At 45.3% G+C, this 26846-nt stretch overlaps 1 protein-coding gene across 4 annotated transcripts in view; it reads right to left on the bottom strand.

Annotated features, from left to right (window-relative positions):
- Positions 1-940: 940 nt before the first annotated feature.
- The window catches only part of LOC120516854 (chitin synthase chs-2-like), a 45377-nt gene continuing 19471 nt past the window's right edge, over positions 941-26846 (bottom strand). For 2 of the 4 annotated variants that reach the window (XM_039738821.1, XM_039738824.1), the window contains 14 exons: positions 25551-25634; positions 22378-22527; positions 21682-21856; positions 17838-18159; positions 16677-16877; positions 13972-14256; positions 13712-13891; positions 10676-11051; positions 10244-10290; positions 8597-8661; positions 6299-6409; positions 4235-4449; positions 1954-2056; positions 941-1537 (listed from right to left, as the gene is read on the bottom strand). In XM_039738821.1, coding sequence (XP_039594755.1) covers positions 1526-1537; positions 1954-2056; positions 4235-4449; positions 6299-6409; positions 8597-8661; positions 10244-10290; positions 10676-11051; positions 13712-13891; positions 13972-14256; positions 16677-16877; positions 17838-18159; positions 21682-21856; positions 22378-22527; positions 25551-25634 — 2326 coding nt within the window. In that variant the 3' untranslated portion in view covers positions 941-1525. The remainder of the gene's footprint in view (positions 1538-1953; positions 2057-4234; positions 4450-6298; positions 6410-8596; positions 8662-10243; positions 10291-10675; positions 11052-13711; positions 13892-13971; positions 14257-16676; positions 16878-17837; positions 18160-21681; positions 21857-22377; positions 22528-25550; positions 25635-26846) is intronic. The other 2 variants (XM_039738822.1, XM_039738823.1) reach the window with 2 other exon arrangements.

Raw genomic sequence — 26846 nt, 5'->3', positions numbered from 1 at the left:
ACCAATCAACAGCCCATCATTACAAAGGGAAAGCTTTGCAACTTACAATGACTATATATATATATATCTATGTGATCCTTCTCTGCTTGTGGCTCGCCCACATGGTTTATGTTCACATGGCACTCCACACCATGTGCTCCTGCACAGCCTCCTGGGAGTTCTTCAAACTCGAGGTGCTCTTTAGAAAACCAGATTGAAGAAAACATTCACTTGACAACACTGAAGGGCAGCACCTGCTCCACTGGGGCACATCGCCATGCAGCCTCCAAGTGCCAACCTCTGAGGTCGAGGCTGACTCACACATGATGATGATTGCCCCCCTGTGTCACCTGCCCTTTACGTATGGTGCCAGTCTGAATGTGAATAAACCAGTGACCCAATTAGAAAACAGGCTTGGCATGAAAAGAGCTGTACTATATAATAGATAGATAGAGTGAAAGGCACTATATAATAGACAGACATACAGTATAGGTAGATAGACAGAGTGAAAGGCACTATATAATAGATAGATAGATAGATAGAGTTGGCACACAGTGGTTAGACACGGGTTCAACTGGCAGGAAGAAGGAAGGCCAGAGGTGAGAAAAAAAGAGTGATTTAAGAGAAAGGTGAGAAGGAGAAAAGTGTACAAGAGTAGGGGAGTAGAATGGCCGCCCCACCAGGTAGTCAGGACTCCGGTTTTAATAATTTACTCTTTTCGTTTTTGTACGTCTTCTCCTGTTGTTTTGAGTCTTTGACTTGTTGTTACTTTACTAGCGCCCCCTAAAGCCCACAGCTGTCTTATAGTGCACACCATCATAAGACACTGCGTAGGCACATTTATGACTGTTACCATATATCTGACTCTTGTGGTCACATTGGTGGCAGCTGACCCCGTGACACGCAGGTTGCAATGTCGGCCACTGGAGGTCGTACTTTCCACATCAGCTCAGTGGTGAAGCAGACTGGCAGGCGAGTGGCGCGGCCTTCACGCTCTCACGTTTTATTTTGTCTCCATGATAATCCATCAGTCGAGCCCAAAGCCCACATGAGAGGGTGACATGGGGTCAACTTCAGAGACTCTTTAATAAATAGAGTAGTTAATACACAAATATCTACAAATGTGCCTCCATATATACAGTAAAAACTCAACCGTCACACACCAGAAACTCAAGGAGGCGCTGATTCTTCTTCTTCTTCTTCATCGTCTTTTGCTCTCTGGCTGTCTGCTGCGTCCCACCAAGTGATGACTCCCTGGCCCCATGACTGGCCGGCCACACGTCCTTCACGTGATGTGCTGCCTTTGTGACTTTGGCACGCATTTCCTCTTCAGGATTCTCTCGTCTTTCAATTCATTTTTCTTCTTATGTTTTGGGAGGTCATTTTTGGGTTAATTTAATACAACGTTCATAAAGTTTTTAGTCATTTTAAATCCTTTCAGATCATCTCTTGAGTTTTCATGGGTTGCTGCTGTCAGGCGTGAGCAGAGAATCGGAGACCTGCAGGTGTGAGGAGCGACAGACTGGGGGTCCTGGCATTGGGGTCTCTAAAAGTCAAGCTGTTAAAAAAACAAAAGTGAAGGACGTGAAGAATTAATTTTAGAAAAATATTCATCCTCAAACTGTCACTCAGCCGTTACGTTTATGAAGTGTTACAAACGGCGGCCGCCATTACAAGGCGCTTCACGACACAAAACGAGTGCAGGACAACGAGATGAGGACACACGGGAACAACTGGGAGACTCGGAACTGTCAGAGGAGCCCGAGGGCAGCCTGCAATAAGCGTGACGAGGGTCCCGGGATGCCCACAATGCCAGTCACATCACCCGCCCACAACCACTCGATGGGCGCTCTGTGAGTGATGCTGTGGGTGTCACGTGATGTCACGGCCTCACATGGCTGCCATGGCACGGCACACAGAGCTGGCGTATCGGCCACAGCAAACATCGGACCTCCCAAAGACGGGCTTGCTTACCTTGTCGGGGTCATAAAAGTTGATTTTCGACAATTTGTGTTCTTCTTTAGGGCCGGACGATTCGGTTCCAATAAACGCTATGAGGTGAATAAATGTGTACAGCCTGTGGAGCAAATAAAAAAAAAAGAAGATAAAGACGATAAAAAAGAGTGAAAGGAAAGGGGCAAACGCGCAAGGGGCTACATGGCACTGTAGAGAGAGGTAAGGCATGAAAGGCATGAGCCACGTTACCAAGAGACAGACTTGAAAAGCACTATACTAAGAGAGATGGATAGTAAAACATTACAGTATATAACAGATATATAGATATGAAAGGCACTATATAATAGACAGATAGATATGAAAGGTGCTATATAATAGATAGATAGATAACAACGACAATAACAAGATTTATTTCTGTCTCTCACATTTTCATATAAACAATGTAGCTCAAAGTGCTTTACATGATGAAGACAAAATAAATAATTAAAATTAAGGGACACTAACATAGAATAAAAGTAAGGTCTGATGGCCAGGGAGGACAGAAAAAACAAAAAAAAATAGATAGGAAAGGCACTATATAATAAAGAGAGAATTTGGTATAGTAGGCAGGATTAGACAGACAGATAGATAAATAGCCGTTGCTTAAGGCTAGTTAGCTAACTGCAGAGAGGGTCACTGCTGTGCCCGCTGCTCTTATCAATACACGTAAATGTTCGGACAAGCACAGAATTAATAAGGTGCTTAAGTTGGCAGAGGATACCAAACTGGTTGGCAGGGCAGAGAATGGCAAATCAGCTAAGATGTGACAGAGGACCTTGGACAGCACACAGCTGATCTGTGGATGATGAAATTTAATGTCAGTTCACATAAAGAATGTTAATCGTGTAGGAATGTCAGATCAGAGTGCACTATGGGAGATCTGAATCTGAAAGTACGCCTTTTGACAAAGACCGGAGAGTCACAGTGGACTCTTCACTTTCTAAATGCTGACAGGGTACAGAAGTGTACAGACGCTAACAGAGTGTCAGGTTATATAGCGCCTTGATGTATGGAGTACAAGTCACAGGAGGTTCTGCTCAAGCTTTATAACACACTGGTGAGGCCTCGTCTGGAGTCCTGGGTGCAGTTTGGGTCTCCATAAAGACATAGCAGCACAAGAGAAGGTCCAGAGAAGAGCAACTCGGCTGATTCCAGGGCTACAGGGGATGAGTGATGAGGAAAAATTAAAAGAGCTGAGACTTAAGGAGATGAAGAGGAGACCTGACTGAGTGAAGGGTGGAAAATGATGACGGGAATTAGTGCAGTGCACTCGACACCATCAACTGCCAGACAATGTGTAGAGAAGCCATTAAGAAGGCTCACAGAATGTCAGGTTATATAGCGCCTTGAAGTGTGGAGTACAAGTCACAGGAGGTTCTGCTCAGGCTTTATAACACACTGGTGAGTCCTGCCTGCAGTTTGGGTCTCCAGGCTACACAAAGGACTCGGCGGTGCTAAAGAAGGTCCAGAGGAGAGCGACTGGGCTGATTCAGGGCTGAGAGGGCTGAGCTATGAGATGAGGCTAAAGGTGTCGAGTCTTTTCAGTTTAAGTAAATGGAGACGTGACTGACGTGTGTAAAATCATCACAGGGATGAGCAGAGTGGACCCCAGCTGTGACTTTAAAATAAAATGTTCCGTTAGAAGACGGGGACCCAGTTGGAAACTCCTTGTGTGACGAGATTTCACACCAATGTTAGAAAGTTTATCTTCACACAAAGACCCAGAGACCCATGGAATAAGCGTTCAAGTGGTGTGGGGGAAAGTAAGGAGGAACCAGAATCGAAGGAACTTTTCAGATTGGATTTGATTTTACTTGAGAAGATTTCAGAGAGTAGGAAGGATGAACCTATTGGACTGAATGGCCTGCTGAATATCCAACGTCCTTTCCTGTTTTAACCACAGCTCACCGCTCACTCAGTGATTCACTTTCATATTTCTCTGTGTTTCTCTCTGAAGCTGACGTCTCTGTACTTTTGACCCTCATTCTTATCTCCTCACAGTATGAAGACACCTTCCATTTCCAGAAGGTCTTTTGCTGGCTGGTCTCTGCAGCTACAGGCTTTCTCAGCCAGATGGACAAACAAACAGAAACAGGACGGCCATGTGTAAGGACTGACATGACTTTACCTAAGGAACTGAATGATAATCTTGTCGTAACGCTCACCATGACAGGAGTTTGAGAAACACAAAGGGGTGAATAATTAAAGTGTAAAGTGCCATCAGGCCTCTGGACTCTCCAGACCCCAAGACAGACGTTACCTGTGGTAGACCATTGCAATAAACTGGGTAACCAGGAGTCCAGCAAAAGACAGGAGGAGGACAAGTCCAACAGGGTCCACAGGGATGGTGTCTGCAGCCAGGCTTCCGTTAAAGTAAACTTTTGGAATTTGTATGCTAACTGCATTTCCAACTATCTGTAGGAAGAACATGGCCACGATCCAGAGAGAGTTGATGAGGAAATAAGCAAGATTTGCCTGAAAGAAAGGAAAGGGTGTTACAGAAGAGCTGGCACTCCTTCCATCAACCCACCAAGTCACACATTTGCCAATCAGTCATCCATTTTAAAAGGTGAGTAATCTGCAAAGCCCACTCTGTTCCTGGTTTTCTGTGGGTGGAACTCCAAGAGGCGGGTCCATTGTGATATCACTGCTTAAGGACGGCCCCCCACATACCTTTATATCTCAGGCTGGAGGGTGAGGCTCTCAGAGGTTCATTGGCTGTCAAGATCTTCATTTGTACTGCTAGGGTGTCTCCTTCCTGTCTTGATATGTGGGTCCTCAGACGCCGCCGTCATTTTATGCCATTGTTAGGGGAGTGGCCTCTAGGGTCGTGACCTGTGCATTACTGACATGACTGGACGAAAGGGTGGCTAGGAGTTCAAATCTTTATCTGGTCTTCATATATCAAAACTCTAAAGAGCTCACAGTTTATCGTCGTGCTCTTTTCTCGCGTCGTTCTTCGGATTTCGCCTCTTCTTCTCTTGATCTCGAGTATCGTCTCTTGTATTAGGCTTTGGGTTTCATTTCACTTCCTACCTTTTTTCTTGTTTTGTTTTTTTACACACATCTCCCTGTTTTGCTCAATAAGTTTATCTGCCAGTTCTCTGACAGAACAATTTCTTCTGATTCTGCTTGTCTTTGGATTCTGATGATTTGTTATCATTATTCTGACTGGACTTGTTACGTTTGGATTGCTGTTTTAGGCAAACTCATTCATTTCCCTAATTTTTACATTTTCATTCTTTTTCTTTTAGTTTTTGATTACTCTTAGTTATTTGTGAAAAATATTTGGTTGGCTATATATAAATATATATTGTAACAAAGGCGCTATATAGGCGCCTGACCCGACACAGATGAACACGAAGGCACGTGTAAAGTAAACAAAGACTTTTTAGTTCTCTTCAGCTGAAGGGCACGTCTTCCCTGTACTCCCTCCAGCCACGACACAATCCCTAGCACTGAAACCACAAAACACTTTTCCCTTCTTCTACCACCACTCCTCCTCAAGCTTAGTCTTCCTCCTCCCGACTCTGGCCATTGAGTGGTGGTTTCTGGCTCCCTTTTATCAGGCACATGGAAGTGCCCCAGGTGGTTGATTACTGGCCTCCAGCAAAACCAGTGCCCAAAAGGGGCCAGTCGTTCCTGTTGCAGCAGCCCCTGGCGGTGCCTGAGGAACCCCACAGAGCCGTACAGAACTCTAATCCCCATGAAGCCCTGGGGGAGTCTGAGGAACCACCTAGCATTCAGAGGGAGATACTGGGCTTCCCATCCTTATCTCCCTGGCAGATGTGGTGAAGGGGCGTCCCGGCCAGGCATGGGCCCCAGCCATCTGTCACAATATATATATATATATATATATATATCTCCAGCAGAACCCCGTGACCCTGTAGTTAGGATGTAGTGAGTTGGATGATGGATGTATATATATATATATATATATATATAAGCCAGAGGTTTGTGTTATCCTCTCCCTTGTTGGGCATTTTTGTGTATTTTAAACATTTAAGGCAAATTATTGAACCCCATTTTGGGCCTATGCAGGCTGATCCCTGCCTGTTAAGTGTTGGGGTCAGGCTCCTTCAGGTGGGGCCTTATCTGTAGACAGGCTGGTGAAGGTCCTGCTCTAGTTCGTGGGTCTTTTTTCAAGGTTTGTTTTACCAGATCACTATGAACACCATGTCTCCATACTTTCCTTCATTTCTTTACCATACCTGCTAATTCCACTTTTATTATGCAGTTACTTCCCATAAATCAGACTAAAAATTAGAAATCTGCTGAAGGACAGGCATTCAAAAACAAACACCAGAGGGTCGGCAGATTGTACCTTATTTCTGAGGGATCTCAGGTCCTTCATGATGTCCTGCTTCGTCTTCTCGTCCTCCATCACTGGTAACAGGTACTGCTTTATAAGGCCCTTCCAGAAGAGCGTCTCATCCTAAAACAAAACCAGTGGTCAGGAAAAGAAGAAAAGCACCTGTGACACGCGTCCCTTCTGACCGTCTACTATTTTATTCTGCTCAATTTTAGGCCACGGACTTTTTTTCTTTTCTTTTCACGTTTCACTAAAGTTACATCTGATGGTCACCATTTTCAATCTTGAAGGCACTCAGGACACCCTGGATGGATTGTCATTGTCTGACATTGGCATCAGCCTACTGGCACCAGTTTATGGGACACGTGCAAGCAAACAGTCCATTGTACTGGGGACAAATGATAGTAAACTTCAGTGGAACTTAACAAATATTTGATTGATTATTCCCTCAAAATATTACAAAACTTACTTCACGTCCATTCCAGCGGGTTTCAGTAACGCCTCTACTAGGTTGGCAATTTCGTACCAGGGGTCAGAGGGTAGTCTGAAGGAACTCAAATTTGTTAACCGACATGAGACAAAGAAGACAGACAAGGGGATGATGGGATCAGTGGTGGGGTCCCTCGGGGGTCTGTCCTGATTGATTTTAGTGATTTTGACTTCAGGTAGCAAATTTACAGATGATACTAAGATTGGCAGAACAGCGGACAGCGACAGCAACAACACTTCAAGAAGATCTGGAGAGGCTTCAGAACTGGGAGAACACGTGGAAAATGGAGTTTAACTGTCTGTCTACAGTATAAATCTAAAATCCAACGTCTGTCTGTCTGTCTGTCTGTCCGCGTTTCACGAGAGAACCACTTCACAGATTTAGATCACATTTTTTTTCTACAGTTTGCTTGAACACTCCAGTTGATTTTGCGACTTCTCTCATCGCGCTGAGCGTCACAGTTCACTTGAGCCACCGATTTATTCCACGCTAATCAGAGGCTGCTGGCCGAAGGGAGGGAGGCGGGACCTCAGGAGTAGGGAGCTGGGCGGGGCCTCCATTCGAGTCGCCCTCCCTCTCGCCACGTGTTGCCTCCTCTTAGCTAGCGATACCCGTTTGTTTGTTCAGCAGACATTGTCATCTAGAGATTGCTGAGGAGTCACGGGTGACGTTTTCGAGGGAGATCAGAGCTCCGTGTGTTTTAGAGGGTAGCTGCTGATTGGCAGAGATATCACGGCCACGTGTTTTTCTCCCCACACGGGTGATGCCCCTCTGTTAGAGCGTTTGATGTTGGGGTGGACCTACCGTACCTTCTGCAGCCTCTCTCTCGGATTCGCGTGAATAAATTGGTGTCGCAAGTGAACTCTGATGCTTAGCATGATGAAAGAAGTCGCAAAATAAACCGGAATGTTCAAGCAAATTATAGAAAGAAAACCCGATCTAAATCCGTGAAGTAGTCCTCTCGTGAAAAGCAGACGGGCAGACAGACGGTGGATTTTATATATATATAGAGCGATTGGTAGTCTCTAACTTATTCAGGTACATAAAAACATCTAGGCATACGCCTGTTCCTGTTTAACCCTTACAGTGCTATAACACTCGTCTTTTTATGTGCTCCTGATTCCTTTTAAATGCGTATAACTCATCAGTCCTCTAAGAATACCCCTCTATATTAGCTAAACAAAGGAGCCTGATGGACTGAATGGTCTCCTCAAACTGACTCACTTTACCATCATTTATGTCATTTAAATCAGAAACCGCAACAGCCCAAGGACAGACCCCCCCGAGGGTCTCCACCGTTGACTCCATTCTGCTCTCATTTGTCCCTTTTGCCTCCTGTCAGTTGACCACCTTGAGCTCCAGTTTTGTTGGTCGCCTCTGAGGCTTCCAACTTCAAGTTTCAAAACTCACCTTGAGTGGAGGACGACTGAGGCAAAAGCTTTCTGAAAGTCCAAGTAAATCTCGTCATTTGCTTTCTTTTTGTCAAGTACTGCAGTTGCCTGTTCAAAGAAATCTGATTGGAGGAGATCTCCCCGTCATAAACCCCATGCTGGATGTCATTTATCGTCAACTGGCCGTGGCTCAGCAATTCATTAATGCACAGATATTGCTGGGCTCCACTTCTGTTAGTCTCTTTCAAAATACTCCGTTTTCCTGCCATCTTCGGCACATCAGCGCCTCTATCTGGTCATCTGTAAAGCCTGTAACACCATTTACCTGAGAACTTGTTATAGCACTACGAGCTTCCACTCACTGAAAGGCGCTATACGACAATGAACTGAACTGAATTGACAGGGAAAGCAATTTGGTGTTGAACTAACCTGGTCAAGGAACACCTCATCAAATTCAACTTGATCTGAGCAATCCTGAAGCTGATGCATCCAACCTGCGCAATGAAGCACAAGAAACGCAACAATCAACAAAACAGAAACAACACAAAGCAGAACACATTTAAAGTCATTCGGTCATCAAGAAATCGGTTTAGTCCAGTCCAGGACCACAAAGGGGCATCGTGCAAGAGAACCCAGCCCAGATAAGGTCCTGGTCCATCACATCCCAGGTCATTTAAGAGCTGAAAACTAAACTGGGACATGTCTGGGGCGTGGGAGCGAAACTGGAGAACTGGTATAGTATAGGCAATTTAGTACAGTAGGCAGGATTAGATAGAAAGAAAGAAAGAAAGAGAGAATTTGGTATAGTAGGCAGGATTAGATATATAGAAAGAAAGAGAAAGAATTTGGTATAGTAGGCAGGATTAGATAGAAAGAAAAAAAAGAAAGAGAAAGAATTTGGTATAGTAGGCAGGATTAGATATAAAGAAAGAAAGAAAGAGAAAGAAAGAATTTGGTATAGTAGGCAGGATTAGATATATAGAAAGAAAGAAAGAAAGAGAATTTGGTATAGTAGGCAGGATTAGATAGATAGACAGATAGATTTTATTTTCAGACCATGCATTTCATACTCTTCCACTTGGTGCCCCCAGTAGCTGCTCATTCACTAAAGCCATGTCACTTTACACAACTTTTTGTTTTAGCTTTAAGTCGTAGGGGCGGATTCTTTCTGCATGACAATTTTCTGCCAATATGGATTCTACACTGCAAACAGCTTGTCTGTTTGATGATGTACATTTTGCGTACAATGACAGAATAGAAGATAAAAGAAGAAAAAGGGTAGAGTTTAGGGCTTAATTCACCTTCTCATGGACACTGCCAGGCGGCACGTTATTGACTGCCCTTAAAGAGTGAGAATAAGCAATTCTTTGGAAATGAAAAATTGGGCCAGAAAATTATCATGGAGTCATTTAATTTGACATCTCAACCGATCTCTAGTTGTGATGTACTGTCACAAGGAGACTGGCCACTGTGGTCATCAAGTTTGACATCCCCTTCAATAGAAGTCGTGTAACGTAACATCTGCTTAAGTGATGAGCAGTTGTCCTTCAAGAACCACATTGCTATGATCTCTCAGTCATGCAGATTCACTCTACAATACCCACAAGATCAGACCATAGCTGACAGAGTAGGCAGCACATTTCCTGGTGCAGCTTTCGGTCTTGTCACCTCTGAACTGCTGCCAGTCTCTGTGGCAGGAGTACTGGCATTTGTCAAAATGCCGTGGCATGTCAGATGATCAACCAAGTGAGCTGGGCACACATCGCTCCTCTCTTCAGATCACTACCATGGCTCCCTGTAGCAGCACACATTAAGTTCAAATCCTTGATGCTCACCTACAGAGTGGCCAAAGGCTGATCACCTACGTGCAATGAGACACTCGTGACGTCCCCTGATGAGTGGTGATGCCACCTCCACATGTTATCAAATCTCCATCCTGACATGTGTAACTCCTAGCTGGTGTTCCCAGTTGTCCCCCAGACTCATTGGCCCCTCCTGTAAGTCTCTTTGGATAAAAGAGTCTGCTAAGTGAATAAATGTAAATGTAACTCCATCATGTTTTATTACGCTACTTACATTCTTCGTCGTCTGTCATTTCCATGAGGTCTTCTGCTGGCTCAGCACTGTAGACAAACACAATGGAGATTTCTTGTCATCAGGATACTTTAAACTGCCAACATGTTTTATTTAGCTGAACAGTCAGATGTTTGCATGTTTAATTTTTTGATTACATCTACAGTATCTATCTATTTAATCCTGCCTACTATACCAAATTCTTTCTTTCTTTCTAAATGATTACATCATTTTGATTACATCAATAATATCGACTCCTAAATGCTCTGCTCAGGACGGCCCTGCTCTTCATCATGAGGTGCTGAGTGGGACACAACGCTTGGGTTACTGGTGACCGTGCTAAAGCTGCTATATTATATTATATTATATTATATTATATTATATTATATTATATTATAATTTGTAACACGCTTTACATTTTTTCTTGTTTCTTACCTTTTAACTTCAATCAGCTGCTGAGTCTCCGAAGTGTCTGACACCTTTGAATTCCTGCTGACATGAAACCCAAAGCTACAGCAGGAAAAGCCCCACATGTTGGTGTCCTGGTCTCTCTTGCTGGAGGTGCTGCTTGGTTTGCTTATGTCGGGAGTTTGTTTTTCTCTGGTCCCCCATGAGACGTTGTTCATGTTCACCATGGCGTATATGTTCAAGAGCAGATAAGCACTCGGGACGGTGATTAAGTAGAGGAGGCCGTAAATTAGAATGTAAAACTCCTGCGGATGCAGCATGGCCGTCACTGTGTACATCATGGTCATGGAAAATAAAAAGATGCCAGTGGGAGTGAAAAAGGTCTGCTCACTTATAATGTCTCCTAAAAAAAAAAGAAAAAGAAAAAACAAAAAGCACAGTGTGTCTACAAGGCGGGCTACAGAAGAAAACCACACACGTGCATATTTAGGTGATGCTCCTCAATAGCTGCAGTCCACGTTCTGTTCAGTCCTCAACTTTAAAGAGCTGCGGCTAAAGGACTAGAAACAGGCCACGCCCCTAAAGAGTAGCACCACCCCAAATATGCCAACCAATGAAATAAAAGGCTGTTATGTTTCAGCCAGGGCTCCTCCTCTGCCTGGGGTTCACGACTTTCTCTTCATTTCTGATTGATGTCAGTCTTACTTTTGTTCATTATTTGCATTGTTCTTCATGTTTTTTTCTCTCTATACTTTTATCAAGTGCTTTGAGGGTGGCCACCTGCCCATCACCTCCAGGGACCCCCAACCCCCCCATAGCACAGTCCCTCACTTGACGTCTTGGTGAGTGTAGGTGTCTTTTTCTGGACCCTTGTTTTGCTCCTCTCATTGGACCATTCTTTAGATATCTGTATTGGGACTTGTTTGCTTCGGGTTGCTTCAATGTTTCCGGCAACTCCCTTTTCTCTTTTTGTGCTCTGTGGAGTTTTCTTTGATTTTTATTGATAAAGATCCCATATTTGCCTTATTACTAGCCAGGTTTTGACGGTTTTTAACCTCCAGTGGCCATTTTCAACTGACTTTTTTTTTGTTTTAACTTTCTTAAAAGGGTGGCACGGTGGCACAGTGGTAGCGTAGCTGCCTCCCAGTTATGAGACTGGGGTTCGCTACCCGGTTCCTCCCTGCATGGAGTTTGCCTGTTCTCCCCGTGTCTGCGTGGGTTTCCTCTCACAGTCCAAAGATATGCAGGTTAGGGGCATTGATGATCCTAAATTGTCTCTAGTGCTTGGTGTGTGTGTGTGTGTGCCCAGCGGTGGACTGGCGCCCTGCCCGGGTTTGGTTTTCTGCCTTGTGCCGGCTGGGATTGGCTCTAGCAGACCCCCATGACCCTGTGTTAGGATATAGAGGGTTGGAGAATGACTCACTGACTTTCTTAAAAGGCACCATTTCAGCAACAGACCCCCATCGCCCACCTCGGTTAACACCCCACAATTAACATTTAACTGAAAAGAGGTGTAAGAGGACAAGCCCAAATCCAGCCGGAGAGCCTGGGCTCTAACAGGTCTCCTAATTTCTAGATGAGGACACGTTACACCCCATCTTGGATTTAAACCTCCGCTTTCGCCAAGATCACTAAAACAAGCAGCCTACCTAAATTAAGTGAACATGGGCTCTTAAATAAATCCCTTCAAGGGGAAGCAGATTTGAAAAACAATTAAAATTGGAGAAAAAAATTCAATAAGTGTGTAAATAAGAAATGACACGTGAAGTGCAACAAAAGAAAAAAGGCAACGCCCGTCACAGAGTGGCTCTGGCGGCGTCCTCACTGCCACGTTTTCATTTCAAAATGTAGTTTGTAAATGAAATCGCTCTCGGCCCACACTGGCATTTTGACATCGTTGATAAACGTATCCACGTCCATACTGAGACACCCAAAAATGCAGATGGCATAGACCGTCATCTGCACTGGGCACACGCACATTGGTGGCAAACTCCACAAAGGAGACACAAGTAGTGACAAATGCAGGGTCCCATGAAAATCCGAGTCTTGTGTCCTTTATGCGCTTTCAAAACTACATAGCAAAGTGAAGCAAGCAGCCCCGCGTCATATTAATGTGCTGGTGAAACATTTACTCAATAGAGGAAATTAATAAAGAAATAGTTGTGTACGTGTGTCTGTATCTTCGCTTCACTGCGTCAGGCTTTCTCGTCTCTGCCTCGTATTCCTGTGAGCTCAACTTCATTCTACGGCCGTCCACTTCGTGAAGCGCCTTGTTATTCATTTTGCTGCAGACGGGATTTACCATAAAACTCTAGTGACTGGTGAACTGTTTGCCTTTTGCACAAATATTCAGCATTCAAACCGTTCAAAATGCGATGTAAATGCTTACCGACAAGCGCCATGCAATAAATGCACGCCTGCCCGCTATGTCAGAACAGGTGACCAATCAGGGAGTGAGGTGTTGAGCAGGACCCAATCAGGAAAAAACCACAAACCAAAAATCTTCGTTCTCACCCATCCACACTGAAATGCTGTGCCATTATTTTTAGAGGCCTGCTCCTCAGGCCGTATTTGTTTTTGGGGTTTAAATACCCCAGGGTAGCGTCGACAAAAGGCGAGAATGGAGACGAATGTCTGCATTTTGAAATGAAAACGTATTAGCAATGACAGGGCCTTAGTGGGTGACCCCAGCTGTCCCTCACCCTGGGACCCTCGGAGCCAGCTGGTCCTCCAGTTGTTCTTTTTGCTCTGCCCTTTTTATTTTTCTGTCGTGGTGTTCATCTCAGAGGTTTATGTTGGCAGGACGGGGTAGCGACCAAAGCACTGGCCTACAAAACTCCAGGCTGCCTCTGAATATAAATAAACACCAGAAGCCGCCGTAATGGACGTCTTGAGGAGCGGCGCTGGCCAAGCAGACCATAATGACACCTCTGTGATGCTGCCCTGTTTCTCCTCTCACTTTGTCTACCAAACCCAAACCTCAGAGCCCTTATCAGTCAGTTTCGAGATGAACGCCTGCTCAGACCTCACGTCTAACTCCATAAGGATTTTCGTGCCACTTACCGACGATAGAGATAATTGTGGCCAACATTAGAAATGTATAGAGGACGCTGAGGACGGCGGCCACCATTATTTGGATTTCTGCTTTCGTGGTGTAGCAGACGACAATATACAGCACAGCCGGGAGAACAGCCAAGCAAAGTGATCCATTTGGCTCCACTTCAAACACGTATCGAAAAGCGCCTGGGAAGAAACCGAAAAAACACGTGTGATGGCAAATTGTGTCAAATTCAAGCATCCGGCTACATTTGACGTGACCTTACCTGCGATCATCAGGCAAATGGAGGCTGGTGACAGGATGGACGAAGCCATTAAAATGATCTGATAGACGATGTATGGCCTCGATATGGACGGGTTCCTCCTGGCGATTTGCCTGCCCATGTTCAGAATGTCCAGGGTGTTGGCCAGCGTCGAAGGCCCCCAGCGGCGTCTCTGGTTGTAGAACTCTTTAAACTCCTGGGGGGAGTTGGTGTAGGCGTCTGAGGCGGCGTTGTACTCCACTCGCCAGCCTTGCTGCAGCAGCAGGGTGCACAGCCAGCGGTCCTCACCTGGAAGAACACGCAGAGCACAAGAAACGATGAACGTTTATGGGACCGTTTAAAAAAAAATGGAGCTAAGACTCTGTGACTGTAACTGCAGTTGTTTTCAACGGTCGTACATTGCACTTTGGAAAGGAAGACATTTTGAAACTGTGCTACCCGAGAGGAACTACATCTCCCAGCATGCAATGGGACTGCTGGCTTGCAAGGAGGTCCCCTGTTAAGCTACACAGTTAAAGGGATTCTTCTTCACTGACCGTTCAAATGGTTCCTGTGACGATGCGGGTCTGCTCCATGCTCCCATCACTCTTTCAGGGAGCCTCTTGAACCCGACACAATTGCTAATGTAACCGGATGAGCTGGACAACGAGGACACCAATGAAGCAATGGGACAGGTGCAAAGTGCAGAAGTGCAGCAAAACCCGTGTCCAAATAAATAGTGAAGTGCAATTAAAATGTCCATAAATAAATAATCCATTAAAAACAGTGAAAAGGTGGAGGTTAAAGTCCAATAAATAAATCCTTTAAAACGAGGTTAAAACAATGGCTGGAAGTAGTCCTTTAAAATCAAAACCCGGTGCCTCCTTCTGCTGGCAGCCCCCCTGCTTCTCCCAGCCGGACCCTGCACCAGGGGAGTCGCTCTACCTGCAGCTGACCTTCTCCTTCTGCTCTGGTCGCCGTTTGGTCACAGGCTCCGTAGGACTCTCGCCAGACCGAGACTTGGGTTCCCCAGTGACCAGGATGCTCACGCGCCCCCAAGCCTCCGACTCCCGCGGCCACCTTCCGGTGACTCCTGCTCCTCTAAAGCACTCAGCAGGAGCGACCACTTCTTGCTGCCCCCGAGTGTCGGCCTAACACTCCCAAGAGGCTCTCCTCACAGCCGCCTGCTCTTATCGGCGAGCCTGCCCTCACTCACTCACAGGCTTTCAGCTTCCAGCTTTCTCTACTTCCTCCTCCTTCCCTCCGCACTCGCACACTCGCACTCCTACTATACAGTATATAATGGGGACGTGGCACAGGTGTGGCGATTAACAGCTCCCGGCATCAGTTGCGGATACGGATGATTCCTCACCTGTGCACTTAAGCGAGGAAACGCCTGCACCGCACCGCGTCCAAGAACCGCTCCCGCCTCACTATCACACCCCCTCTATTAGTTATTTAAAAGCTGGCCTTTTCTTTCTAAGCCGTGGACCCGCTGTGCCACAACTCCTTATGCAGCTTTCAGTGGATTTAAAATGCTGCTGCAGGAATCAGTAGAAATTACAAACACGTAGCCCCTGTCCTTGAGTTGATACACTGGCTTCCAGTTAAACACAGGGCTGATTTTAAAATCCAGCTTCTTACATTTAAAACCTAAAATGGCCAAACTTATCATTACTTGCACACTAGGATGGACATTCACATCTCAAGATGGCAGCCTACTAAAGCTTCAATGAAATAAGAGTGAGTGGCAGGGCCCTGAAGCAGTGGAATGATCTGCCTACTGAGATTTTGACTTCAGTAAGATCCTCATTGGGTTACTCGTTACTACGTATAAAAAGTAATCGACCTACGTAATGCACGTTACTTACAACACTACTCCCGAGATTGTGCTGCTGACCTTGGCACCATACGTTCAGCTCATCAAAATAAATTTAGCGGTTTCTAAAATCCTGACACCGATTATTTCAGCCGGGAGAAGCAATAATGCAATCAATCGTTCACATGTTTGCTTCAGGAAATTTATATTGTGGACGATTCTACCTGTGGCTGCTCAGAGTGTGTGCGAAGCTAAGCAGGCAAAAAGAGTGCAACACACATGTTCAGGCCGTAAAAAGGGTTTACATGGTGTGACGGATGGCCAGGAGTGAGGGAAAGAGCGTATTCAGGACATTATCTCCCCCAAGACACTAGAGGGCAACCTACAGCACCACGGATCCCCTTGTAGTTTGGATCAGCCCTGTTTGGTGCCACCAGGGGGTGCTGCAGGTGCTACTGGGTCCTTGGATGAACCTCCCAGAAGCCAGAAGAAGGGCAAGAAACACCTGGAACATTTCTGGGTGTGCTATGAAAGGGAGCCAATCAGGGAGACAGAGTTGGGTGGTGGAGGAGGAGGAGGCAAAAAAGAGAGAAAGAAAGAAAGAAAGAGAAAGAAAGAGAAAGAATGAGGGGTCTGTGTTTAATTATATTGGTGCTTTGTACTGTGCTCTGTTGAACTTGTGTCTTAGCCTGTCTGTGTTGGGTTGAGGGAGCCGTACGCCCCCTGGTGGACCACAATGGCCACATAACTGGGTTACTAGCAGAAAATTCTAATGGAGTTGTAAATGTTAATGGTTTATCACGGACCAATAACCCAGCCTCACTAACTGGATTAAGGGTTTACATGGCAATTCTGTGAATAACTGGGATTACTAAAGTGCATGTAAACGCGCGAATGTTATCCGACTTACCCTGATCGTACTGCACGTAGTGGGCCGCCTCGGTGGCCTTGGTGGTGTAGCGCTTGATCACGTTGTCGTCCATAAGCGCCGACCCTCTGAACAAACTGAAGCAGCCGGGACTGCAGAGCACACATCCAAAGACGTGTTCGGCCGTCTTCTGAAGCCAGTGGCCGACTGCGTACTCAAACTTCTGGTACCACACCATGGGTCCTAAAAAAAAGATACATTTGTATAAGGAGTCGAGTACCAAGGCTGATCTTTGGCAAAGTGCTGGGCTGCTACATGGCGGCCTTAGGGTCACAGGCTAGAAGGACAAAATGGAGGTTGCCTCCAGCAACTAGCACAATAGACAGCGCCCCCTGTGTATGCCTGTGGCCGTTTGAGTTCCCGTCATCACTTGATTCACATACCCTCTGCTTTACTTCATCCTGCTGACAACAACAAAGGGTGAGATGTTTCTTTACCAAGGGTAGAAACAATGGCCTTCATCCCACATCTCCAAATATTAGCTGTACTCAGTCCAGAACCTTCTGTATCTCCTTCGGTATGTCATTTTTGGACTAAGACCCCTCCATACATCCATTGTCTAGTGTTTATATGGTCTGGGATGTGGTGGCAGTAGTCTAAGCAGAGATGCCCAGATGTCCCTTTTCCCTGTCATCCTCTCCACTCCTCCATCGGGATGCCAAGGTGTTCCCTGGCCAGCTAAGACACATAATCTCTCCAGTGTCTGCCCCGAGGTCTCCTCCTGGTTAGATATTCCCTAAACACCTCCAAAGGGAGGTAACCCAGGAGTCATCCTGATCACATTCCCAAACCACCTCAACTGGGTATTTTTGATGTGGAGGAGCAGCAGCTCATCTATGAACTCCTCCAGAGTGTCTGTGTTCCTTACTCTGTGTGAGAAGCTCCTCTCTACCTCTTGTATCCATGATTGGGTTCTTTCGGCTTCTACCCAAAGCTCATGGCCATAGGTGTGGGGAGGGACATAGGTCAGCTGGTACGTCGAGAGCTTTGCCTTTCAGCTCATTTCTCTTTCTTCACCACAACAGACCAGTACTACTGACGCTACTCCAATCTGTCTCTTTACCCATAATTCCCTGCTTCCCAAGACTGAGCACCACCTAGTGGCCATGTTTGCCCTTCTTCCCAGAAATAACAACTTCTCACCTATCCCTGTCGGGTGAATCCGTCCACAGGCGGCACCCACTTGTGGGTACATCCGAAGACGATCGACCAACAGCATCAGGGCAGACGGCTGGAAGTCCGTGTCCCCATCCAAGGCCAGGACATACGTGTTGTGTTTTTCTTTCTGTTGGAAAACACATGGGAGGTGTAAAGGTGTGGTGGCGGGAAGGTGGCATGAAAGAGTACGAGGGAGAGAAACACTTACCAGGAGTCGCTCCTCCAAGGTTTTCAAGTCGCCATTTTCTATGTTGTCAAAATACTTTTTGGTGAGCTTCCACCCGAGGAGGTAATACATGTACATGATCTGAAGAGCACAAGAACAATGGCGTCACCACAGCTGCCAATCAAGTCCATGTGTGGCACAGACTAAATAAACCAGACCGTGGTGTGGCATAGAGGGTCGTACCACTGTTTCACATTAGATGGACCCAAGTTCAGTCCTTTGTGGCGCTGAAGGTTTCATTCCACAGAGCACACCTGACCAGGCTGAAATGTCTATGAGTGGACCCTCTGTGATGGACTGGCACAGGACTGGACTTCAGCATAGGCAACTTAAAATAATCACTGCAACAGTGGTGCAGTCCAGCAGCGGAGCGGCCATGTTCACTCGTCCTTGGCTTCAACTCAATGAACAGCAGAGCGCTGCGCAGTGTGTGTTCAAATTACCCAGAAGCCATTGTGAACATGTCATATTGCGTCAGCTCCTATTCATTGCGGTCACCGCATAATTTTCAATTTGCCTTTCCTTTGTGATGTACCCTTATACTGGTTACGTAGGGTTATGTATTCTTCTTGATTGGTAAAATGTCAAGGGGTATCCTGGTATTTCTTATATGGTAAAGGGGGAGGTCATGTGCCATGTGTAATATAAAAATTGGGAGTGCGCTCCCCTCGACCTTCTCGTGTACTGAGATGGAGGACAAGCTCATCAGAACGACTTCCAGGTGCGCAAAGTTACTCAAATATCAAACCTCTTTGTTTCTCATCATAACTAATTGATAATATTGATGCACAATCATTTATCTCTATTTATAATCAAATTTTATATTAAAATGATATTTTCGCACCTAGGGAGGTCGAAAACAGTGGTGGAATTATTTCATGATTACACCTGGGTTACTGAGATTACGTGCAAAGTTTAAAGAGTTATAGTCACCTAAAAACATAAAAAGGTGTTAGTCTTGTATATAAATGTCTACGTGTGGAAGTGTGTGTGTCTGTCTGTCTGTCCGGCCCGGAATTGTGAGGCTACAGCATGAAGCTAAAAGAAAGTGACTCTGTCGGCAAAGTGAGACCACCGAGGAAAGACAAGCGAGAGAGAAACTCGCTTAGCTGCTGATACATGAGGGGGACGAGCACATCGGCAAAACCAAACCTCCAAAGAAAGACAAATTCAATTAAGCACAACGGCATCCCTTTTACTTTTCCTCCCGCCACTAATGCACAAGCGAGGTGAGCGCGTCGGCAAAATGAATCCTCCTAGGAGAGAGACGCCCAGAGGAGTTCCTTCCAATTACCTGACGTCTCGACATTTCAATTTTTTTTTCTGACAATTTCAATAGTGGGGCGGCACGGTGGCGCAGTGGTAGCGCTGCTGCCTCGCAGTTAGGAGACCCGGGTTCGCTTCCCGGGTCCTCCCTGCGTGGAGTTTGCATGTTCTCCCCGTGTCTGCGTGGGTTTCCTTCGGGCGCTCCGGCTTCCTCCCGCAATCCAAAGATATGCAGGTTAGGTGGATTGGCGATTCTAAATTGGCCCTAGTGTGTGCTTGGTTTGTTTGTGTGTGCCCTGCGGTGGGTTGGCACCCTGCCCAGGATTGGTTCCTGCCTTGTGCCCTGTGTTGGCTGGGATTGGCTCCAGCAGACCCCCGTGACCCTGTGTTCGGATTCAGCGGGTTGGAAAATGGATGGATGGATAGATTTCAATAGTTTTTTGGACCCCAGGCTTTTTACAGCGCAGGCTTACACAGCTACTATAATAGAATACTTGTTGTGATGAAGGTTAAAACTGCATTTAGGGTACATTTAATGATGATAATGATGGTGGAAATAAAAAAAATGAAATCATAAAATGAAACATGTTACCAGGAACGCGATGGGGACGTAGCATCTTATCATTCCCATTACATCTTTATATTTTCATGGCATGTTCAATGTTTACACGTTATTGTTAAACTGATGGAGTATAAGTTAAAATACAATGAGTAATAGTTATTGAAAGAATATGCATTATAATGAATACAGTTTTTAATATCATCTACACATTTATATTTCCATGATACAAACAATTCAGTTGGTTGTTTAAATAAAATACGACTTCTGAATGAGTCATTTTTTTCAAATTTCAAATCTGTTTGCCTTTTATCATTATAAATATCTATAGAAAATCTGAATCATCTGTCATTTTAACTATAGTTTACTGGAAAATTGTGAAAGTATTCAGTTAAAGTATCGCTTCTGGTTGCGCAATTTTTCTCAAATTTCATATCTAATTTTTTGTCATTTCTAATATCCACACAAATCATATATGAATCATATACAGTATCTTTATTCATAGCCATAGCTTACTTGAAAAAACCTGAAGTGTGTTCAGGTAAAGCAGCACTTCTGGTCGCCGACAGTGGCCCAAAGGTTGATAGGATTCCATATTTTTGATATAAAGCAGGTGTACAAACCAAGTAAAAGTGTCTTTGAGTTATTGTGTTTTCATACAGACAGACATAATTCCAAAAAACGGTATTTTCAGACTCAGGAAGGTCTAAAATGTCGAGATTCATCAAAATCCCGAGGTTGAATTTTTTTCACGACTGCTGTGGAGTTTAGAGCAGACAAGTGTGTATGGAATGAGCGACAAAGAGACCAGTGTGGAGGCCGATGTGTAAGCGCTTCTGCTCATTTCAGTTTCCTGCTGTTCTTCACCCCATGGGATTGTTTGTATTTAGACATATACAGAAGATAAGAATATATGACAGGACCGTCTACACAACCAGATGTCCAAAGAGAGCTGAATCCATCATCTCTGGTGACAGCCGCCCAGCAGACCCTCCATCTTCACTTCTGCCTTCCCGCACCCGCTTCCCCCGGCCATTAGGGCACTGAACTCCCAGTAACCTGAGCCTCCCTGCCCTGAACTGTGTGCTGTACCCACCTGCTGGTTTATTTTTGTAACTCTTATTTACTGTATTTATTGATTCTGTTGATTTATTATTTATCTTCTGCTACTTTTGTTCATTTACTGTATCTTATATATAAACGCCTATACCGTACATGGAAGTGTGTGTGTGTGTGTGTCTGTCCGGCCCGGAAGTGAGAGGTGGAGTCGGGGTGAAGGCTCCGCCTCTGAGGAAACACAAAAGTCTCTTAGCTACTAATAACACAAATGGGGTTAAAACAAAACCTCCGAGGAAAGACACAGTCACTTAGCCGCTAACTTCACCAAAACGGTATCCCTTTTACTTTTCCTCTCGCCGCTGATGCACAAGCGAGGTGAGCACATCGGCAAAATGAAACCTCCTAGTTTAGAGACGCCCATCGGAGTTCCTATCAATTAAATGACATCTCGACATTTCAGTTTTTTTTCCTGATGATTTCAGTAGTTTCTAGGACCCGGTGGTTTTTATAGCAGGGGCTACAATTTGCCCTTGGGATTAATAAAGTATCTATCTATCTATCTATCTATCTATCTATCTATCTATCTATCTATCTATCTATCTACACAGCTAGTTTACTAGAAATGTCCACATCTGTGGCACAAGGATTTCACTCGGCTGTCGCAGCGTTCGTGACCACCGAGATCTCCGATCTGATCTAATTACACATCAGAGGCTCACCTGTGACCAGCGCTTCTTCTGCCGGATCTTGCTGGTGTCCTTAAAGTGGACGTAGAGGTCGTTACCCTTGGGCAGCGAGTAGCACAGGCGACCCCCGTAAGGCGTCCTCACCATCTTCTGGCGTGGCATTTTGTAGTCTTGACTGAAGATGGAGCTCTCCTCCTCCATAAAAATTCTAAATCAAAGACATTGGGAAAGCAGACCAGTTACGGGACCACCACTGAGGTGTTGTCTTCTTACTAAATAAATGAATAACTTTGACGGCCTGACGATTAAGACCAGGGACAAAGATGAGATCTAAAGTTTAAACAAATAAAAATATTCATCCACGAGCTTTTGTCGAAGTCACTTTGTAACAACGAGCTCCATTTGTTTCTAAACAGGCTGCTCCCAGGTATGGTCACTGGGGAACTCGAGTCTAAACTTTACCATCAGAATCAGCTTCCATCGTCACTGGAGCGCACGTTCACTTGTCCTCGACTGAACGCGTTTTCGGCCCGTCTACAGTAATTCCAAGAAGCCCATGGCCCTCCTTCTAGCGTCCATACGTCTCACATTGCAGTCCCTCTTCACACTCAGCTGTGTTCTGCTGGGGCAGCTTAACGACCAGTGAGCCAAATAACGTGTGTGTGTGCGATTAAGAAAGCTGGGATTATCCGGATATTTTTCCGCTTTGGATGCTCCCTAGTGGCTTACCGGTACACTTCTTGAATGACTTCCACCAGGTTGACTGCGTATCTGTTCAGTTTCCGCTGCTTTCCTTCAAAGGCGTCATCAAAGACAATGTGGGCCTCGAAACTCATCTTGTTGCGCCTCGACTGTTGCTTTGGCTGATATTTGTCAAGCCTTAAGTTGGAAAAGAAGGAGGAATTAGAGAAAAGCAGGGAGATCGTCTAAGCGGACAGGTGATAAGCCGATGGGAGTGCAGGAAGGAGAGCTTCTTAAATTTGGTGTGGTTTGATAGGAAATGTGAGGGGCGTCCCACTGGATTAGACCTTAGGGCCCACACCTCAGTGTAGAAGCCTGTGTGACAGTGCGGGAGGGGGGAGCGGTTGGCTGAATTCTGAAATGGGCCGCGCCAAATGCCAGCGCCATCTCCAACAATGAAATGGCACTGTCACCTTTCAGACAGTGTTCAGAAGGCAGTAAGAAGGCTAAGAGATTCTCAGGTTATATAGCGCCTTGATGTGTGGTGAGGCCTCGTCTGAAGTCCTGGGTGCAGTTTTGGTCTCCTGGCTACAAAATGGACATAACAGCTCAAGAGAAGGTCCAAAGAGGAGAGCGACTAGGCTGATTATGGGGGGCTACAGGGGATGAGTTATGAAGATTAAAGGAGCGAGCCTAACACTTGTATTAAGTTTAGGTCTTGTTAGGTCTGAATACAAAATGGGAGATCTGAACATCGAAAAGTCTGGCTTATGAGAAGAATTTAGGAGTCTCAGCAGACTCGACACTCTCAACTGCCAGACATTAAGAAGGGTAACAGACTGTCAGGTTATATAGCGCCTTGATGTGTGGCGTACAAGTCACAGGAGGTTCTGCTCAAGCTTTATAACACACTGGTGAGGCCTCATCTGGAGTCCTGGGGGCAGTTTGGGTCTCCAGGCCACAAAAAAAGACAAAGCAGCCCAAGAAAAGGTCCAGAGAAGAGCAACAAGGCCGAGTCCGGGACAAAGTGTTATAAGCTACAAGAAGAGATTAAAGGAGATGAACATTTTCAGTTTAAGAAAGAGGACATCAAGAGGTGACATAATTGTGACGTTTAAAATTACAAAGGGAATTAGTCCAGTAAATCAAGACAGTGACTCTAAAATGAGTTCATCAAGAACACGGGGACAGAGTTTGGGAACTTGTGAAGGGGAAATTTCACACAAACATTGGGAAGTTTTTCTTTATACAAAGAACCAGAGACACTTGGAATAACAAGAGACCCAGTAGTGTGGTGGGCAGGAGGACTTTAGCGACTGTCAGAACTTGAATTAAGTGGACAGGGCTGGCGAGTTTTGTGGGGCTGAATGTGTTGTGCCACACGTTGGAAAGACAAATACAATGTATTTTACAACTGCAAGTGTTTTGTGATGCACCATCCGTTGGAATGAAAAATGTAATTCATTCTGTTTCTATAAGTGTTTGTGATGCGCCATCTATTGGAAAGACAAATGCAATTTATAACTGCAAATGTCTGTGATGTGCCATCTGATTCACAGACTCTTACCCTTTTATTACGGTGGATATCTATATATATTGGTGTGTATCTATTTTTATTGGCCTTATGTTATAAATAAATTGTATTATTTGGTTTATTGCAGGAAGTGTCTTTAGGTTATCTGTTGAAAACCCCACATTCCAGCCACAAACGTCGTTTTAATGTGGACTTTTGTTTTTGTCAATGTATGAATTTTGCTCATAAACTCCATAGACCTTTTCATAGTTCTGGGGGGTGACACTGGGACTACACACACATACCTACAACTGGCAAATCAAAAGAAAAAGTTAAACTGGTCAGAAACCCACCACCCAATGTCTGTGTGCTCTTGTCCGTTTTATTTATTGCTCTGGCATTTGGTGTGCGTAGTTAAGTAAGGTGCCAACTGAGGACTTTCTAAGCCATCTGTTTCTCAAGCTACACCCTCTGTTACCAGTTCTTCTCCCCTGAGTCTTCTGGGTGGGCCTCGCGGTGTCTTCTGACGTGACTTGCTGAATGTGTCAGTGGGCAACTCCAAACAGGCCCAGTGGGAATGGGGTGTGAAAGTGTGTGCCATGCCAGGACTGGCACCCCGTTCAGGGCTGGCTCCCGTCTTGCACCCTGTGCTGTTGGGCATGGCGCTGTCTCCCTGAAACCCTGCGCTGCACAAGTGGCTCATTCTTAACGTATCAACTGTTTAAGAAATGTCTAAATAAAAGGTCAACTATGCCAAGAAACAGAGAGTGGGACTCCATTGCCTTTCAACAAATTCACTTTATTGTTACGTAGGAAAACGACTGAAAGGAATTTGTACCAAAAAATGTCAATTTAGCTTCACTTTCTCAGAAACATGTAATCTGGGAGTGCGTCAAAGGGCAGTGTGTGTTAAACGTTTGTTTTGTGCGGTTTGCTAATCTGCGTTAGAAACAACAAGAAACACAGAAGAGATGGCAGCGCAGCAATTTAAACGACTCCATCCCTGAACCTTCTTAATGGCTACTGAACGATACAAACAAGTAAAAATGTGGTTAAACAGCCCTGATAATCAGGTGAGCACAACTAATTACACAAAACGAAATCCCTCCACTGACGAAACGTTAAATATCTAAACAAGAAAATTCCGCTCTTTTGATGGATATAAATGAGGACAAATGCAGTTAAACAAACTTCATAAGCTCACATTTTTACCAACAATCTCTGTTCGAATTGGGCAGGAACGCGTCCAGTCACCATGACGGTGGATGTGGCCTCACGTCCACAAACTCTAAAATGTCACCTCCGTCACCACATCGGGTGTTGGCAGCCTGACACTTGTCGATTTTTTCGAACACAAACTGGTTCATTACCCGAGAACGAGGCGCCCGACTCTTGTTTCACTTGCGGATCTCAAACCTTTGAACTTTATTCAAATTATCGCCACGCCGTCATGCTTTGTTCTTTCAGACAGGACAATGATGGATGATAGGACCCACCTGCGTGTTTAATTTAGGAATATTTTGATGATGTATTTTGCGATTCATTCCAAAGGGACCAAACTGAGAAGTTTTTTTTTTTTTTTTACGGTCGCCCCAGCCATGGATTCTATTATTGAATCAAAGCAACGGGAAGCTCGATTGTGAATCACCAGCTGATGGACGCCATAAAAGAGACACAGCAAGGCCGACGGCTTGGGGTGGCCATTTACCTGAACAAAGAGGTCAGAATCTTCAGCATTTCATCGAAGGTCTCGTGCCACATCGTCGCACACAGGTAGATCGTGACGTGTTCCCTGGAAAGACAGACAATGAATTATCGGCAGACTCATGGGGGTGCCGGTTGCCCTTCCATTCCCTTCTCTTTCCATTTAAACCAAACCACACGGTTTGATCTTCTCCATTCATTCACGTCACCCACAAGTGCCCCTCAGGTTTTGCTTCTCTTTTTAAAAGGATTTTACCAAACACATGCGCTTCTTTGTCTTCCTGCTTTCTTCTCATTTCTGTATTCTGCACATCTGTGTACACAAATCCCGAGGTGCTCCAGTTTTCACTTACGGGCTCACCTTCTGTGGGGTCTGCGCTTGTGGAAATGTCTTTTATGAAGGAAACGAAGCTGGAAACGGAGGACGACACCAGAATGACTCTCGTATGCTAAACGCTGTTCTGGCAATGCGAGTCCATAAACATTTAATGCAACAATAAATCACACCGGATTGGCTCCAGCGGACCCCCGTGACCCTGTGTTAGGATACAGCGGGTTGGATAATCGATGGGTGGATGGATAAACCACACCGACTCATTATTACAAAAAGGAGATGCCTACTCCATCAATTCAGTGCCATGCTAGTTGTTTCTTTGAAGTTCCAATTCTGGATAAAGCGATGATGGTAACTGCACCAACACAAGCACTGTGAGCAGAGGAAAGGCGCTATATAAATAAAACTTGCTGCCCTCGACAGCTCCGACAAACTTTAAAAACCAATAAAAACAAATGTAATTCTGGCCAAGCGGAAGGGTAGGTACACTCTGACGTCACATGTTGGCACCGTGCCTCATGGTGTTCAGCTCTGATGGGAGTGTGTCACCCGTGTGGGGAGAAGAGCACATAGCCGTGATATCTCTGCCAATCAGCAGCTACCCTCTAAAACACACGGAGCTGTGACGTCTCTCTCAAAAATGTCACACATTACTCCTTAATAATCTCTAGATGATGATGTCTGCTGAACAAACAAACGGGCATCGATAGCTGAGAGGAGGCAACACGTGGCGAGAGGGAGAGCGACTTGAATGGAGGCTAGCAGTGAGTCAGGAGGCCCCGCCCAGCTCTCTCGGATTTGCGCAAACAAGTCGGTGCCACAAACGAACTCTGATTATTAGTGTGATGAGAGAAGTCGAAAAAATCAACCGGAATGTTCAAGCAAATTCTAGAAAAAAAACATCAATCTAAATCCCTTAAGGGGCGGTACGGTGGCGCAGTGGTAGTTTCCTCCCACAGTCCAAAG

Source organism: Polypterus senegalus, chromosome 16, assembly GCF_016835505.1.
Source record: "Polypterus senegalus isolate Bchr_013 chromosome 16, ASM1683550v1, whole genome shotgun sequence".
NCBI lineage: Eukaryota > Metazoa > Chordata > Cladistia > Polypteriformes > Polypteridae > Polypterus > Polypterus senegalus.
The sequence above is the reverse complement of the archived record's forward strand: the minus strand, read 5'-3'. Positions and strand labels throughout refer to the sequence as shown.